General features: G+C 37.2%; 1 protein-coding gene across 3 annotated transcripts in view; it reads right to left on the bottom strand.

Moving 5' to 3' along the window:
- The window catches only part of DENND1B (DENN domain containing 1B), a 168,206-nt gene that overhangs the window by 71,288 nt on the left and 77,162 nt on the right, over positions 1 to 19,756 (bottom strand). For 2 of the 3 annotated variants that reach the window (XM_040610332.1, XM_040610334.1), the window contains 5 exons: positions 16,340 to 16,409; positions 14,383 to 14,463; positions 11,616 to 11,675; positions 9,743 to 9,796; positions 6,475 to 6,585 (listed from right to left, as the gene is read on the bottom strand). In XM_040610332.1, coding sequence (XP_040466266.1) covers positions 6,475 to 6,585; positions 9,743 to 9,796; positions 11,616 to 11,675; positions 14,383 to 14,463; positions 16,340 to 16,409 — 376 coding nt within the window. The remainder of the gene's footprint in view (positions 1 to 6,474; positions 6,586 to 9,742; positions 9,797 to 11,615; positions 11,676 to 14,382; positions 14,464 to 16,339; positions 16,410 to 19,756) is intronic. The other variant, XM_040610333.1, reaches the window with a different exon arrangement.

Genomic DNA, 19,756 nt, shown 5'->3' with positions numbered 1-19,756 from the left:
TCTCAGATTGCATATGCCCACAGCAGCGCCTGAACTGGCTCTACACAGCATTTTGTTCCATCAGGTTTTACTGAATTTCCAAAGATTATACAGATTGGAAAAAAGAAAGAGCTCTCGACCCAGATTATCTTAATCTTGGCTTTGTTCTTTTTCCTGGAAGTGCTAATAAGTGAAAAATTTAATTTTGAAATGAACTTGTAGATCTGTCTTTCTGTCTACATGCTGTTTGTTACAGTATGGTTTTGGGGTTTTGTTTGTTTGCCGTTTAGGTTTGGGGTTTTTTTAATAAAACCCCATAATACAGATCTTCATGTTTTACATGGATGGCAGGTAATAGCAATCCACAACTTTTTAGTGTGTGTGTGTGTGTGTGTCCCCTCATTAAAGGAAAAAGGATTTTAATCATCTGCTGACCACAGATTTCAATTTCTTTTCACAAACTTCTCATAGTATTAACCTGTGCTAATGGGAAAACTATTCTAAACTTCTAGACTGGAAGAGCTTTCCAGGTCTGGCTGTATAACCTCTACAACCTAAACACAATAACCTATAATTTCAATGCCCTATTTACATCCCACAGCTTCACTGCTAGAAGTACACTCCCTACAGGTGTCCCAATGGGATCTTAACAGCACCCACAACCAACACCTCTGCCCAGTTTATCTTAGACTGCTTACACCTGAACTATTAAAAAAAATATTAAACACCACTCCTCATCGACTCCCAGATCAAATGGTCTAATTGACCTAATATTCCAAAATGAATTCTAATTATGCTTTCAGTAACTCAGTGGGTATCAGCAGAGTATCTGTTCTGCCTGGCAAGTTAATGATAAATTCCCATCCCTTTCTTGCTTTCCAAGAACTAAATTTAGCCCTTGCACATTTCCACCCACTATGTACTACATCACAAGAATTTGAGCTATGAATTAAGTTTTAAATCTCTAAATTTTTGTTATTAGAATAGTATTATTTACAATGGAACTGTCACACACTTCATAAATACATTTTTAAGTTTTGACTGCACTACAGTGCCCAATTAAAATAAATTAGACTCTATAGTTCATTTAATCGGAATTCAGAGCATCACCCCTAGCATAAGGCAATGTGAGGGCATCGCTAGGCTCTATGAGAGCTCCCAGTGCCACTGTTTTCTCCAACATGGAAGGCCTCTATGGAGCCAATTGTTCCACTGTCTTGGATCCTTAGTTTGCATCTGGGAAGTAGCCCCGTAAATAGCCAGCTTTGAACTCAGAAAGACAAAAATAGGAAAGAGGAGTTTTCTGTCTTTCCAGGCTCCACGTGAACGTGCACTGTGCTCCAAAACCACATCCCAGCAATCGAGCCTAGTCACAAAGTGCTGCTTGGCAGTTTCTTTAACCATATCCATGAATCTCCAACACGTAAACTGTAGAGAGATTTAAGTGAAGTAAGAGAAAGAGACAACAACCACAGTTGTTTTCTGACTCAGCTGACGATACTACTGCCTTGGGGCATATGGATTTTGGAATAAACTCAAGAATCTCGCATTTAGGGTTGAATGCAGGAGGAGCAAAGCGATTCACAAAGACATGTTTAGAGTTAAGGAGTGTTTTGCTTTCTCTAGCAGCTGGTATTATATTCTCCAAGGAGTGTCTGCATCTTCCCAGTGCCTGAGTAACCATGGATAGTGTGACCACACCTGAACAAGACTAACGACACAAGGAACGTGAAGCTACCACTCAGTCCAACTCACTATGGTCACTGAGGGCAACTGCAGAAAGCTCTCTTTGCATTTAAGCAACAGCAGAAGTGATTCCATACATGTGTCTTTGTGTCTAAATGTATAGTCAGTGCTCCTTCATGACAAAAAAAAACCCAAACAAAACTGTATCTTTTATTGACTTATACAGTTGTTTTTATAGGGATCACTAAAGAAACCTACAGCCAGTGCAAAGCAGAACTTTGTAACCACCGTGCTCTCAGACACATCAGACTTGTATTACCTGAAACAAATACTGGTCAAAAAGGAGATAACGTCTAGACATTTGCTTTAAAAGTGTAGCATCCTTTCCACCTGCCAGCGTAGGCCGCAGAAGATACACTCTAGTTAGCATATTACTGACAGGATGATGAGAAAGCTCCTGTCAGACACTGGCCAGCCGGGTGTTTGAGACAAAATGCACAGCCCCAGCTGACTAGTTAGGGAAAGACTGGTGAGGTACAATTACAGAGGCATATGACAAGCTTTCATGCTTGAGTGACTTGAGAACCGATGACATGGCTTTAAACAGCAATCCTTCCTACCTCCGGTCACAAAACAGCAATAAGTCAACTGATGCGCTGTTGTAAAATCATGATTTATTCCTTTGCTTTGAATACATGAGAGTGTGGTATGATGTTCTGGTAGACTACCACAGCAGGTGCACTCGGGGCTGAAACATCTAGGGCCTGCCTCCAGCATGCATAAAATCAATGCTGTAGTTCAGTCTTCCTGGAAGAGCCATCCCCAGCAGCTTAATAATTTATAGAAAGACTGAATTACAAAATTATTTGTACTGAAGCTCATACAGCTCCATGCAGCTCTATTCTAATAAGAATACATGCAGATGCGGTGACATGTGAGAAAACGGTGCTTATGCAAGAACATGCAGCATGACATTTAGGAAAGGTCTTCCTTTTACAGCTAAAAGTGAAACAACTAACAGCCAGCTCCATGAATAGATAAATTCCTTTGTTTCATTCACCCTTCCATTTAATCCAAAACGATATAATTTGTTTCTGTTTCAGTTTCCTGTTCAAAAGCCAGAAATGGTAATTTTTGCTACAAACAGATCTTACAGAGCATAATCCTCAGGCTAGCTGAATCCAGCTCACTCTAACACTAAGCCTGAAGCAAGCTGTGAGGTCGGTGATAATCACATTATTAAGTGGTTGGAAAGTCAAGCTAATAAAAGAATCAACAGTTAGGGCAAATAATGACCCAGAAGCTACGACAGAAAGGAGTGGTGGGAAGTTTCCACTTATATCTTGGTAGTAATTGGTAGGGCAAGTAGACAAAGGTATCCACCAAAGGAGTTTTTAAAAGGGGTAAAACCACCAAAAATCAAGTAAAAGAAAAATGCAATGAATACATAACAATTGAAAAAATCAGAAGATGCCTGTAAAACAAAGCCTGCTTGGCTGAAATAAAATATAAACTGACTACTGAAACATACCCTTAGGATAAAATGGTACTTATCTCTCTTTTTAATTAAAAAAAAAAAAAAGATAAAAGAAAAAAAAACCACTACTCAAAAGCTTAAATTAGGCAACCTTCTTTTCTCTGCCTTTTTTTTCTTCCAGAATAAACCTTCTTTTTAAATATACCATCATTTTTACCTCCTTTATCTATAACAGGACTGATCCTTTACTTGAGTATAAAAAAAGCATGAAATTATAGGGCAGAAATGTTAGACAAAGAATTCCTGTACATAAGTGCAGTTTTCCATTCATGGCCTCCCACAAGAAGGGCAAGGAGAAAGTGAGCAAGGTCTTGAATCCTGCCTTTTGTTATCAGTCACTACCCTGAGATAGTGAACCGAAACAGAGCTGATAACTCTAAGGTGACATCACAACCCAGTCCTCATGAACTGACATAAATACTTGATATTCAGTTAACCCCAAAGATAAGGCACAACTCCCTTAACAGAGAGAGTTGTACTTGATAGCACTATTTTTGAAAAAATAATCTTTCAAGTATCAAGGTGTAATTTAGGAATATTAAAACACGACCTTTGCAACACAAAGCACCAGTCTGCTGTGTTTTGTAAACAATAGTAAAACAGCACAAAGCTAGCAAGTATCAATGTCCAAATACACTCCATTTACTTACTTCACAGTTTTACTTGTTTCATAGTAAGCAAATCAACATTTTAAAAAAGAAATATCTTATGCCAAAACCTCATTTAATCATTCTTGGCAATTCAGTTAAATTCTTAGAGGAGATACTGAGAAGTGTTTAATTTACTTTCTAAACTGTATTACTCCATAAAGAAGCAAGCCTCACATCAGTCCTTTCTGTTTATGAAAGAGATTAGCAGGTAGCAGATCTCACTGCAGTTCCTGATAAGCCAGGCCTATTTTTCTGTTTTATCAGAACTCGCTAGTGCAAGTGAAAATTAACCCAGTCCTATATCAACAGTGGATCTGACATGATGCAGCAGTAATTTCATTTAGCTATGACTTCAGTAATGCCAGTAGACTGAAAAAATAATCAGAAGAAAGTGAAACCAATGTGCTATCTCTTTTGGGGCTTGACCTGCAATCTACTGTTTACATTCACAGCTTGGGGACATTCTTCAGGGCATCCAAATGCCACTACAAATGACTGCTATTGCTACCTATCCTTGACCAAGAGAGTGATAGTCATTATTTTCAAGCGAGGACACCATCAAGGTGACTACTACTTCATGAGAAGGCTTGGGATAAACAGCTGAATTTTGAGGAAAGTTAAAAGTTCCTGTTCTGCTGTAATGACTAGTTCTAAAGAGCCTGGAATCTGGTCTAGATCAGTGCAGTGTGATTCTGATAGCTCCTCTTCTCTTGTCATGTTATAGCAACAGAGATCAGCTGAGATGTTCAGCCTAACAAAAACAAGTCTTAAGAGGATCCAAACGTAGGCTGAAGGTATGATTCCAAATCATCTCAAGCAAATGGACATGTGCCCACCCTGCAGAAAGAATCTTCCATGGGCACAGAGCTGCTGTCACGACTCTTGTCTCCTTTCTACTGGAGCAGCAAAAGAGGTTTGACTGGGGGATCATTGGAGCTGAGATTCTTTAATGGTGGGTATTTTTTACAGCAAGCTGGGTCCCAGACTGACAAACTGAAAAAGGGAAAAAAAACCCCACCTGATTCCACACTTTTGCTACATCGTGTGAACTTCCACCAAGCCAGGTTCTTTGAATAGAGAAAAAAGGCTTTTCCTTTGACTTCTCTTCACCCATCTGGGTGGTCTTTATAAAATATGGAAACTCTCTAAGATAAAGTAAAAATCTTTGGTGGTTAAAAAAATATATCATTGACTAGTAATTTGAAAATTGTTTATATTCATTCACTATTTATTTTTTTGGTTTTCAGTTGCTCATGTGGCCTTTGCTTATATGACCCCATGTTGCCTTTACTCTCCAGTCAGTATGGACTGACTTGGCTCCGTATTCTGCAAACCACTGGGTAAGTGCTGTCTTTGTGCATTCCCCTAACTGCAACAGTGACTGCAGATTCAGGGACCCAACAATGTGGTCTTTCAAAAAAAAACCCCAAAAAATAAGGCAGTTCTATAATTGCTACTACCACCTAGAATTGTAAAACCTGTCAGCCTTTTATGGTGATTCTGAATCTTCTTCATCTTCAATTTACTTTTGACTCAAAAGAATTTAGAGGGGTTTTATTCACTATTTATAATCCAAAAAGTCTCACTCCTTAAATGCACATGTATGAACTAGAAACTGGCAGCTCCGAGTTTTTGAAAATACTGATTTTTAGTGCTATATCCAACCTTATACCTATGTGCTGAAAATAACTGTTCATTTATTTGGTAGTACAATTAGCAGTGTTCAGGAACATGAAGTTGTTTTTCTACCACAGAAAGCATATTAAACAAGCTCGTTTATGCCACACTATTAATAAAAAAGGTCTTTTCAATGACTGTGCTTAATAGGCTAAAGATTTTGCATAACAAAAATACTCTGTTGGTTATAAAGTTGGTTATAAAGTGAAAGTTTTGTACTAATTTAAAATTAGTCTTGGAACTATTTTCAAAATACAGAATATTTTAAAGATTCATAAAATTCTGTGAAGAGTAAAAAAAAAACAACATCTGAATATTTAGGTATACTTTCAAAATGAAACACAACATTCTTTCATTAAGTAGTCTAAGCAGGCATAAGAGGGGGGTGGGGGGAGTGGAGCGGGGAACATCTTGATGTGGGCAGTAGCCTAAAACCGTTAATAAAAAAAAGGCTATTTTGAGTTGTACATTATTATCAGTCTGAAGAGCTGCTCCAAATCAGAGCTATTACAGTATGCACTCCCAAACCACTCTAACAAAGACGAATCTACCTATTACCAGGTTAGGATAGCAGCTATTATTAGGGACCCTTGATTTCTTTCAAGTAGCTCCAATGGAATAAGCCACAAGTGAATAATAAAGATCTTATAATAGCCCTTAAGAATTCTTTTTAGGTTAGAAGGCACAGAAATGAACTCAGGAGAGTTAAAGAACTCTCATCTCCTGATAAGAAAAATAATTAACCTGACTTAATGTATCTGAGTAGGTCTTATATAAATCAGACTTTTGTACTTCAAGAGCCAGACTAAAACCATATATCAGAAGAGTATGTAGATATTGTCTTCTAAGTACACATGGAACATATCTAAAACCACAAAGGTCTGCAGGTCATTTTGTGAAATGTTCAATATATTCTACTTAAAAGGAGATGTGTGAAGTACTTACAGTGCTTAGTTTGCTAGAGGTAATAATGATTCGTCTCTCATGCAACATACTGGCATAAAGTTGCAGCATGTTGTTCACATCCACAGCAACAAAATATTCAGTGAGGTTTCTCTGTTTAAATAAATAAGATGTTAACAATATAGCAACAGTAGTAGCTAAGTGGAACATTTTATATATTGCTTACAAAATTTTTGTCCAATTAGTAAGTAGGGGAGAAAAAAACCAACCCAAACCTATGAAAGAAATCCCTTTTAATTAATATCTGTATGCTTTAAAAATAATTGGTGGGTTTTAAAACCAATGAAAATCTAACTTTGGTGTAAGTTACTAATACTTTACTCATTTGATTATGCTTGTGAATTTAGACCTTTTTTTTTTTACAAATTTGAAAAAAATCTGAAATGTTGTATTATATCAATAGCACCATATGCTATTAAGGTAAACATTACTTACAACCCCGGAACAGACCTTCCACCACCGCAATAACTGTTTGGTCATAGTTGCAATAATAAAACTGTGCTATTTTGCCAGGCTCTCCCAAAGTCAACACATTCATTTTACCCTACTTCAAATACAGCAAACCACCTTGTTGAAAAACACCAAGTTTTTGCTTGAGCTGTATGCACCAGGACATCAAACATCCAGCAGCACCAGTAGAAGGTACTGGGTCCTTCCCACAGCCACACTTTTTGCCTCTGTTAGAGCCTCACTGCCATCCCCACCACGGGGTTTAACGAAAAGCAAAATCACCAACACCTTTTATTTCTATTTCAGACAACACAAAAGTGGGGGGAAAAGAGAGAGGCAGTGGGGGATGAAGGTAGATAGGAGGTTCTCCCTTGCTACCAGCAAAAACACCTAGGGAAACAGCAATTTTTTTTAAATGTTGGAGAGTATGTATGACCATGTACCTAATACACCCCACAATGTACAAAACATTTAATTTCATACATTCATTATCGTAGCTGCAACCAGAAGTCTTACTTCTCTCTTGTCAGGAACAAGGTATTACTGAACGTTAGTGGAGGAGGTCTAGCATTTATACACCCCAAGCCAAGGACAGAAACCTCTAGCAGTGGATGTGGCCAAAACACGGCACCCCTGAAAAAACAGCAAGGGCAAGCCCAGTGGTCAAGGCTTCAGCGCGGGGTGACCCCCTGACTTCCGGCACCCCCATGCAGGGGCCGGGACACTGCAGGCCTCTGGCTCCTGGCCCCCCGCTATCAGGGAGCACAGCGTGGGCACAGCACTGCTCACCACCGGCTGGTTTGTCTCCTTACGGACTCCACTATATGAAAAGCTAGCTTTGAAGTGACGATGATCTGAAAGTTGACCTCTTTTTTGGATATATTGCAATATTGAATAAAAAAATACTGAAAAGACAAACAAAGATCCCATGGCAATCCAGTTTCATGGATTTATTAATTTGAAGACACAGAGTATAAAGTTATTCTTGGCCCATAACACATAAAACTTTTGAGGAGATAAAATCAAGAGCTTTAAGGCTACAAACACTCTGTTTAGAAAGAAATTCTGGTCTTCCAAGTGCTATTTTTAACTGGTTGTCAAAGGTTGAAACACCATCATAATTCGAGTCCAATTTATCTCGGACACCCTCTAACACTGCAGTTGAGAGAGGTATGCCGATTCTGTGCTGCAAATGCTGTGGTACAAAGTGTGTAATCGTGCACAGACCAACATATCTTTGGGAGACACAGTTATTTCTGCATTACATCAGAAAAGTTATTGTCCCTGAAATATGTGAATCTTACAGCAAAGAATGAGAAAATTCATTTTATTGTTAATTTACCTTAATTACTCCACCTCTTCACTCCCTGCATGTTCTAATCCTCCACGAGTACCATACTATTTTGAGTCATACTGGAAGGATGGGAGTTTTATAAATGAAGTAAAAAATAATTCTAGAAAGGCACCTTATAATTTAGTTTTCCTTTCTTCCACAGAATCAGAAAAATAAAACCACAGCAGCACTACCGCAAGACCCTCCATCAGCTAGAGGCCCAGAGTGAAGCTTCCCCCATTTTCTTCAAATTGAGCACAATGCACCTTCTAACCTCCAAAGCTATGTTTCATTAGAACCCCAAATAATTAGCTAGAAGAACGGAATTCTTTAAAATAGAGGAATTCAACCCACAGGGTAAAACGGATGAAAATAAACTTTTTAAAACTAAGCCCCATCCTGCCCAAAGAGCCCTTGCAACAGAGTGCTCTCTCTTACTCCTCTGTCCAGCAACTTCCCACAGTTTTCTGGGTTGCGACAAGGCTGTGCCATCTCTGGCCCCTGACCCAGGTTCCCCTCCCCCACAGAAGGCTGCCCCAGCTCCACGTCCCTCCTCGCCCACCCCGTGGTGGAAGCCACGGCCGGCGGCAGGCCCAGGCCACGGCCTGCCCTCGGAGCGGCACAGAGGACAGCAGCGGGCCGCCAGGCCGCAGAAGACAGACACCGCGCTTCTGTCACGCCTCCGGCACAGGCACCGCCACAGCTGCCCACAAGCCCTTCTGTGGCACCGCCGGACTTCTGTGCTGCGGGAACCCTCGCCCAGCGTCACTTCCAGACAGACTGTACTACGCGAAAGTGCAAAAAAGCACGTCCCTACACCCGTATTCAACTCCAGGCTGAAATGCAAGGATGAAAAGCTGAAAGTCTTGAAGCTCTTACACTGGATCTTACCCAGCTAAACACATCATAGAGAGCATGATCGGAGACTTCACACTCACAGTCTACCCACAGCACCTTCAAAGATTCAGCATCTACAGAAAGCAAGGCTTCACTAAAAAAAAAAAAAAATAGCCCCCATTCCTGGTGCACGGTTAACACCCGAGCACAGGCAGGCACAGCGTGTTCTCAAAAAGCCTGAAAATGCCTTCGTACACCAAAAATAACTACGTGTCTTGATAGCCAAACTTGCAGCTCAACAATGCAGTGTTGAAAGGGCAGGTATTCAAATCACACGAGGTGCAGAAGTAGAACACATTTTACATAAATAATCCAAATAAAGGCAAACAAGACAAGTAATTATGAACAAAGGGTGGATACAGCAGTGGTCAAACATGCCTTGTTAATGCTTTAAAATGTGTAAACGATGAATGCAACAGTAGCTAAAGGTTGTAATAATAGATATCCATCATATTCTAAAAACAGCCTTGGAAAAAAAACATCTCCTATTGACAAAAGCAGAGTTCAGCCGTACCCACAGAATGATGTTGATACTTTACTAAATATTTAAAAAAGAAACTGCATACTTACGCTTTCAGGGATTGTTGGCAATCCAGTTATATCAGGAGTAATGAAATACGAGTGCTAATCGATGGGAAAAATAATTAATAATTTATGTACACAGAAACCAAAAACTCTTTTTTAAAAAATCCAGCATTTAGGATTTCCAACCCCATCTTTCTTAAAACAAATAGCCATTTTTCAATAGCATTCTTATCACTACTAGACAAAGAATTAAGCAGATCACAACATGAAACGACAAGCTCTGGTTCAAGCACAGCACACAAACCAAGGGGGAAAAAAATGCTGGGCTGCAGTTCTGAAGTAACGCTGAAATTAAGCCAGCTTTAAATGCTGTCACGAGCCTGAAAGTAGCATTGATTTAAAAAATTGCAACAACAAAAAAAATGTTAAAGAACAAAATGTAAATTTAGAATGGAAAAGGAAAAATCATTCATATGAGAAAATTAATTAGAATAGAAATATTATTACTTGATAGGCATTCTCTTCCCTTTCCAAACATCTTTGAACCAAAAATGTGCTAACAGAAATGCAAGGTCTGACAGCTTGAGATTCCGCTATCATTTATTAAATACATGAAAAATTTTATGCATCTTAGTTTGAGGCCATCTAGGATGTAAATATAAAATAGATTAAACTAAAACCAGATGTAATATAAATTATTCTCATTAATCCAATGCTTTTAATAGTTATCAGGCATGGACTTAGCTCAATAATTTTAAGGTATTTTTGCATATTAGTCTAAATCTTAAAGGACAGAAAACCTTAAGTGCATACTAAGTAAATTTGATAATTAATGACTTTTTAGATTTTATTTCTTCTTAATGGAATTCTGACATTTTTCATAGACTTTGTTTTTATAGTATATTTTAAAATTATAATTAATACCACAAAGACACAGTTTATTTTCAAATTACACTTGAAAAAGATACACCAAAACAAAAAGGAAGTCTGTAAGATATTGAATGTGTCTTGTGTTCAACAAAAAAAAAAATACATTCATTAATACTATTAACTCTGTGTAGGAGACTTATTAAACCAGCTTGATACATTTAATAGAAAATTTTCCCCACAAATCAGGTCATATCGCAATAGTTAAAATTTTAAGAAAAAAAATTGGCTTAAAAAAGGCATCCCATAAACATCATAGCACTTGCACAATAAATACCTCAGATTATTGTCTTGCATCAACAGAGAAAAAAGTTAAGAATTTTTTCTCTAGTCAAGAACAGGACAATATTCAGACTAATGAAATGCCTACATCCTTCCGAAGTATAGTGAGAACAGAAAATTATTTCCTATATGTAATAAGGTCACAGAATATTTATCAAAAGATTTCTGAGTAATGAAGTTAATAACTTGGAGAAGTAATTATTTATAATTAACAAAGTAATAATATTTCACTCGTTAAACAGAAAAGGAAGTTAGAACTATGAGAAGCAAAGACCCATTACTGCAGTCATTAAGAGTCATAAAGCAGCAAAAATCACATGGTATGGAGTCCTTGCACATCTTTGTGAACTCCCTTAGGAAGATGTATGACCTTAGAAGAAATACTAAATTACCAGGTGCTGCCCTGTATGAAGTTTTCTCCAAAAAGGACACCAGAAAACACAAGCTTTGTTCATCATTTTAAAGGGGTTGATTTTGGTTGCGGTTTTTAGGAAAGGATTATGACGCACAAACACAAAGCTCTGAAGTCAGATTGATTTAAACAGAATAGGTATATTACTGTTAGACTGCTCTTTTAGGCTAAAGACAGCAGAAGAATTTCCCAAAGGACAGGTATAAATAAGCCTGAAATCAAAAGAGATATCCTATAGCAAGTAATTATTTCTTTAATTACAACAGGCTTTAGATACTCTGTGCCTTTTGAACTCACCGATACAAGACAAGGCTGTTTTTTCAAAACTTGCTCACTTGCAATAATCATCTCTTGGTTCTTATGCAAGATGAGAGAAAGATTGAACAATTGACTTTTTAGTTTTCCAACAAAAAGGCCAAAGCTGATTCTAATGCTTGTAATATTCCTTGTTTTAAATACTGGCTGAAAAAAAACCATTTTATTCTTTGTAATCCTCCCCCATTTGAACTCAAACTTAACTTAGCTAGGCTTTCCAACAAAAAAAAAAAGAAAGAAAAAAAAAGAAGGAATAAAAAAAGAAAAATAAATTTTTAGCCCTCTATGAGTAAAATAAAAGTGACCCAAACTATATTTAAGCTCAAATTTCAGCGAACAAATTTCAGCTGCTGGAACCAATAGGTGAGAGTAGAACTTGGTTCCTAACTAGAGCAAGGCAATTTGGTGTCCTCCTGACCAATGATTACTGGGACACACCACATACTGGGTGTAATTTATGCACGATTATATACATGCAATACTAAGTTCCATTGTGGTGCCATCTAGACCCTGCTTCAGGGTCTATAAGCCCTACCCTACAGCATAACTGAGTAAGTGGGTGGTGGGACCTTTTTAATTCTGCATCATGAAATCTGAACTCAACTTACCCTGCCACAATGAAAAGCCACTCCATCATGGCATTTCTACAATCATTTTTCACTGTAACTTCTTTTTAAGTCTATTACTACTGAGGGTTCCAGTCTAGCTTATTTACAATATACAAGAAGCAAGAAAGGAACATCAATATAAAAGACTAGGCACACAAAGTTAGAGCTGGAAGTGGCCATAAACATTTCCCTGCTCCCTGCAGCACTGAGCATTACAAAAACAGAGATACTTGCAGATCCAACAAACATTCTGATTCAGGCTGACATATTCCTTCCTGCTCTGCCCTGTCTGAAATCAGTATTTGCTCTACTGTGCCTGCAGCCAGGCATTTGGTAAGAGGCCTGCATTTAGGTAATCACTGTTCAGCTAAAAAGATTACAAAAATCTTTGATGTAACAAGCTACTGGGAACAAGACATGAGAAAAAAAAAAAAAATTCAAAAAAGTCAGATAATATTGCAATAAAACCAGCAGGCATCAACTTTATTGCAAGCAATTTGTCATCCCAGCGTTGCCAGCTGTATTCACCACAACATCCATTTCCAGGTTCATCACAACGTTCATTTTGAGGCAGGCAAGTTCTATGCAAGATGAACTGCAACACTGACAGCAACAAGCAGTAACACTTCGAAAGAAATGCAATTAAAAATATCTTTAAAACTTCTCTGTGTCACTCTGAAATACAGTAGGATTTTTAAACAACAACGTAAAACATTTTAAGGTTGCCATATTAGAATTGGTTACAATTCTACAATTAAAGATAGCAAAATATTATTTGATATACAGAAGTATTCTTGGCAAAGGTACTATGAACTGAAAAATAACCTGAAAATATTACACAGACAACAGAAAGAAAAAACAGCAACAGAAACTATTCTAAATGCAGCCTCAAAAACCAGTACGTTGTTCTGGTGAAAAACAACACACAAGACTGGAAGGACTTCAAAATACAGTGGATTAGCACGGTTGTAGTGGGGGAAATATTGGGCCTTTATAGCCTAGTGAAAAAAGCATGACAAGGGAGGGAATGTGAAATATGGCAAATTAAAATAAAATAAAGGCAGCGTTATGTTAAGCAGGAAGGGCGAGTTCTGCAACAGATACGGTAGACTCTCCATTTCTGTATGCCTTTGTAATAGGGCCAGAGGATTTCCTAGAGTCTGTGCTTGCTTTACTCAAAGTATTGGGCTCAATTCTAAAATAAACAAGTTAAATGTAACGTGAAATGACACAATTAAGGTCAAGATAAATAATGTAACGATTTTCTGTATGCACGTAAGGGAAACCTTTACAAAACCCCTTTTTTCTGTGCCCTACAAACTCTGACAGTTCCATCAAGAAACAGTTATCTGCGCACAGTTACTTATGCATGCAGTAATTGTATAGATGCTGTGAACACAAACAATGTCTTGGAGACAGCAGAGGCTCTGTGTTGGCTTTACATTTCATGCAGGCTTTACAAATGTATTTGAACATGCATCCATATGCTGTTTCTGTTGAAAACTTCAGGAACCGTAACAGTGACAGGCTCACTTATTGATGCTTCTGAGGTAACATCTCCTTGCCAGGCTCTCCATGTCCAGCCCCACATCATGAAAAGTCAGAGCAGAAAAGCAAGGTAGGCACAGACATATTCTGTCCCCTAGTTTCACGTAACAGTACACTTCTCCTACCACCTTTCCTACAGCATTTTTACATGATCAAGCAAAACTAGGAAGATGGGAAAGAAGCCAGCTTACACAGACTTTTGCCCAATCCTGCAAGTCTACCTACTCAGACATAAGAGGCAATAAAACAGAGTTAGTGTCTCCTGATTCACAGCAGGAGAAACTGAAATTATCTACATGAAATGGCAGGAAAAACAAAAAAGTAGTTCTAGTTCTGCCAGATCCCACTGCAGTTTACTTTCTCATCCATACAGCAGAAGTCAAATTTCTACTTCTTTATTTACTTTAAGAGAACATGAGACAGAGACAAAGTCTATTCTGCAGGGGGGGGGGTCTCCAAGCCAGTTAATGATGGGAAGCAACATAAGTCTACTCTTTACAAAGGTTTTTTGTTTTGATTTTGGTTTTTATTTTTGTTTCAGCCTGACCTACTATTTTATAGTCAGTAATAGGAGTTAAACAGAGAATACTTACCACACTTAAACTGACTAAAGCGTTCGCCTTTGGCACAGGATGGCTATACAATGATTTTAACAAATCATTTGAGTCATTTTCCTACAGGGAATATTTTTTAAAGGTAGTTAATTATTATATAAAAACTAATTGCTATTTACTACACATCAAACTATATATTGACAAAGAGAGATATATAATTTAATGAGAAAGGCAATTGCAATTTGGCGTGAAGTATTTAAATATTAAATTGAGGCCAGCTTTGTACATCAGAAAATTACTGTATCTGCAAGTTAAGTCTCTCTCTTACATATCTCCCCATATACTCCTTACATGAATGGCATTATTTGCAACTGAAAATCATGTTAACACGTCTAGCTGGTCTGTGCATCTTGGACATCATTTTCCCAAAACTTTTAGCCATGATATTTGTCTATGCTAAGTTTTACTAAACATGCAGCTACACAGCTATATTGTATACATTAAAAATAATTCATCAGAGCACACAGAACAGTTAATAAGGTTTACTAAAAAGTACATGCAGCTACCGGGTTTAACTAGGATCCCCCATCTTGATCTCTAAAAGACACATTTACTTGGGAAAGACAAGCAGTTTGGTTTAGAGTTTTCATTCAGTTTAGGGTTTTGTTTGTGGAAACAAAGTTATTTTTGTTGTCAAAGTAAAACCAAAAATATCAGTGACGAGGGGGCCAGCTTTTAAACATGTCTGAGTCTGCAGGGAGCTTCCGTCTCCCTGCAACAGTGATGATGACACTGGATCTCACATTAGTAAACAAGACTTTGGGTCTAGCTCTTGGTCAGATGACCGGTTCCTGGGCCAGGAGGGAGCAATGCCCTCTAACAGCATCCTCAGCAACAGACATGGGGCCAGGCAATGCAACAAAAAACTTTCTGAGCCATCAAAAGTTTTTTCAGCACAGAGGACAACAAACCTATAACTCAGCAACTTAAATTCGTGGCAGTAATAGCTGCAATGCCAGAACCACTGATAAAAAAAACACAGAAGAAAAACCCTAGCCCCCTTCTGCCAAATACAACCTTAGTAACAATTTTTACTCCTATAGTGAAGTCAGGGCAAAAACGAAAGTCGCATTATACCAATTACAAGACTTAAATGTATTCCACACTTCGTTTAAACACAGCTAACACCAAACTTTCTGACTGCATTTTCTTTTTACATAAAATATCATCATTCTCTATAGTCCATTTACTATAATGGACACTAACTGCTTATTCTATAGTTCATATATTCTTGAAATGTCAGCTTTTCCAGCCCACAGCATATGGTTGACTATTGATGGCTTTCCTTTTTTTTTTTTTTTAATTAGAAGCTAGTATACTAATATAGTTAAAGCAGAAAGGTATAGCTTTAATGTTCTCAGTAAAAACAGATGCCAGTATTTCCTTTCCTGTGTAATCCTAGAATATGTCTAATTGCTCATGAATATGCAAACTAAACTATCATGATTTTCCACCAAATGCTGCAAGTAATTTTGTCTTGTAGTTGAGATGACAGAATTACGAGAGGTAGTTTTTAGTTAATATGAAGGGTGAAACAGTACATCATATTTTATGCAGTTCTGAAAAAAAAGTGTTTGTAACTGATAATCAGATAGTTCCAGAGATCTACAGTTTACAATCAATACGTCATACAGATCTCCAGTGATGTGACACTTTGCTCACACTTCACCCAGGACTTGTTTATCCTAAGACTGACACTTTATAAAGGTATATTCTCAGCAGCTTTTTAAGATTAATGTGGGATTCAAGTGACAGAGGCAGCTGTATGTTCAGATTCTTTGAATTTCAATATGAAAATCAATGTAAAAACTTGCTTCTAAATTCCACTAAAATTTTAAATTTTAAAACAGTACACAATCAATTTACAGCATTTCAAATGGTGACCATTATTTCAAGGAAAATATTTTACACAAATAAATAGAGTATCTAAAATTACCTGTTCTTTAGCCAAATAATCTGCCAGGGTATTTAGGAGCTTGTAATATACCTCAAACCACGGTAGGTAACTAAAACAGGAGGGGAAAAAGAATTTTAGTAACATATCAATGTATTTTTTCCAGTGCTTACAGAATACCACTACAATTAATCTGAATTGCATACTTCATAATATTTCTACATATAAATACAATGCATATAAAACTTTTCCCTGCAAATGTAATGGTACATCACTGATAGTAGCAAAGCTACATTTCTTTATGCTGGACACCTGTTTGAAGTTCAATTAAGCGTATATTAGCTCATACTACTTTCACTTCCCATTATTTTAAAGGCACCAAAAGATCATTTTAAACATTGCTAAATCACATTTCCACTTTTGTTATGGCTTTCAGCATTTGTGTTATTTGCAATTTTAAAATTCTACATCCTGTTGTACCTGGTGGACTGCCAGAACTGCTGCTTCCCTGGAGAGCAACAGACAATTTTACCTGGGCAGATCAGGACCCCCGTATTTGACAAGTAGTGCAATGCCATGCAATAGCATAGATGTCACACTATATGTAAGAATATTGTTCTCCCTATAAAGTAATCTCTATAGATAGATTTAACTTCTAAAAAATGAGAGCATTCACCAATATTGCAAATACACAGTACATCAATACATGAATACTTAATAGACTTCTAAAACAAGTCTGCAGTCCATATGCACGCAATACTCTCGCTGAGTTAAACAGAACCTAAGATAAGTAAGACATAAATAAAGACCATGAGAAAAACTCAAACACCATAACATCAGTTTCTTTTTTTTTTGGTCACCTTTAACACTGACATCATCAGTGACTGATTGCTACAGAACTTCCCATAATCACTATTTAAGCCTACAATACAGATGTTACAGGTCTGGTAAACTAAACAGTACCAGTATAAATTCCTCCTTATTTAAAAATTACACACCTTCTCATATCTGTTAGAATTTTATCACAAAGAATATTACTAAAATGGTATGGTTAATATTAGTTGCTTGAGATCAGAAGGGGGCTGGGAAGGAAATAAAGCCTGAAATGCTTTTATTACATTTCATACCCATATTAATAATACTACACACTTTGTTACTCAGTGCAGTAAAATCCACAGACACACTTTCAATGCTTTTGTGTGTGCTGTGGACAAACCTTAAAATTTCAAATCTATACATTTCTGGAAACATGCTAACTGCAACTGAAAAAGCCCAGTATGAAGTACCTAAATGTTTTCCCTGATAGGAAAAGGAAATCTGTTAGGGAAAAACCATGGCTGAAGAGAAGCCACATCTAGTTGTGTGCAAGGAGTCCAGTGAAGGGTTATATTTTCTTCGTAACACCTCTGTTCTCAGTACACAGCTGGCAAGACTTTAGAAACAATTCCAAATTCTCAGAGCGAAAAAAAGAGAGCAGCAGAAATCTGAACATATAGTTATTTGTTTTCTAGCAATCTTTGCCATCCTTATATATGCTTGCCTGCTGCTTAAAAAAAAAAAAAAAAAAAAAAAAAAAAAAAAAAAACCCACATACAACTAAAAAAGCACATGAATTTACACCTGCCAAGCCAAAAAGACACAGAGGCAATGATTTCTTTTAAAGCCACTGTATTAAAATCTTTATCACAATTGATCATACAGCATACTGGCTATTAATCAAACCTACATAAACTTCTTAATGCTTGCTATCGTTGACAGTAAAGGCGTGACATTATTGCATCTGCTTTCCAATATATTCTTATATAATCATAAAATTTACTTCATTGCACCTGTAAGGCCACTCCCTGCTTACAGGCATGAACACTGCATGCCCTCATACAGCCCCCATCATACAGCAGCTAAAACACCTGATCCCTGAGTCCTGTTCCACCTGGTACTCCCATTCTATTCTCTTCTGTAATCACGTTAACCTGGTTTTACATGTCGCTGAAACGCAGCATAGAGAGGCAAACAAAAATTTTCACCACAGCAGTCAAGAGTACCTGCAAAAGTCAGAGCTACTGGACAGTTTTACCAGCCTCGATCTACAGCAGGTTCCAGCGTCCTGCCCAAGCCAAGGTACAAGGTAGGTATAAATCACAAAGTATTTTTACAACACTAGACATGCAAATGGGTTAGATGATCTAAAAGTTTTCCAGTCTTTTGTTAACACCTCTGCATTAATAGTGTACATCACCCCAGCATATTTTGCTGTAGAATACTCTAAAAATTATCTAATCATTCATTTTTCATAATGAACATTTGATTAGCATTCTGTAAAAATAAATGCTCCTACTTCAATAAAATATTAACCACATTTCTTGTATCCATGATCTTAACTCCCCTTTTACTGTGCAAATAAAAGTTAGAAGTAATTTTTAAATAATGCATAAAAAGGTCGAATTCATTATTTGACATTAATGAACGCTAGCAGAAAACCAAGGGAGACTTTTCTTTCATACGCAAGTCATGCTGACCAGAGCACTCGTACAAGAATTTCTTGCCATAGCAAAATCGGGTTGACGATATACTTCCATGTCTTCATGTAACAAAACCACAAAGAAAAACACTGTAAAAACAGACTATTTGCACATAGTTTAAAAATGCCAGTTTCCTTTCTGAGCTGAAAGACTGAAAAAAGAACTGCCTTAAGCCTCATAACCACAGACACATTTAAAATAATTTCAACATGCCTCTTAAACCTGAAAAATTAAGGCAATCAAAACAAGTACTCCATTACATTATACGGTATGAAACCAAAGGCCACCAAGACCTGTCCTCTCTTTTTCACACAATCTTCAGTTCTTCTAAAGGAGATTAATTGCAAAGGTTGTTGTCGATATTTTTAATTGTACTGTTCTTAGTGCAACAAAATATTACAAAGATCTATTGGAGAGCATAGAAGTTCCCTTTATATCTTTCTTCTATGTATTTGCCAAATGCTATTAATTCAGTATAATAAAGAATTGTTATATTTGTTGTTTTCATAAACAGTGCCTTTGTGTCTGTATATACAATGTATCTCTGCATTCAAAAGTAAATATAAACACAGGTTGTGTTTGTTGGTAAGACAGGTATCAGGTGGTATTTTAGATTCTCAATTCAAAGAGTAAGTATAAGTTCTTTTATTTTGTAACATCCTAAAGGCTGTCAAGCAATATTTTTATCCTCTTGTACCACAGCCTGATTTTGCAAGCGCCTGTGTTAATAATCCTATTGATTTATTTGGACTGCTCTAGATGAACATTCATAGATGAACATTCCCATGAAATAGGCTTTACATCTTTATCCAGAGACCGTATTGGATAAAGCACAGTGTTTAGAATTTTAAAATCACAGAATCACTTAAGTTGGAAAAGACCTTCAAGATGACCGAGTCCAACCGTTACCCAGCACTGCCGAGTCCACCACTACACCATC

The sequence above is a fragment of the Falco naumanni genome, chromosome 11 (genome assembly GCF_017639655.2).
Source record: "Falco naumanni isolate bFalNau1 chromosome 11, bFalNau1.pat, whole genome shotgun sequence".
NCBI classification, from domain to species: Eukaryota; Metazoa; Chordata; class Aves; order Falconiformes; family Falconidae; genus Falco; species Falco naumanni.
The sequence above is the reverse complement of the archived record's forward strand: the minus strand, read 5'-3'. Positions and strand labels throughout refer to the sequence as shown.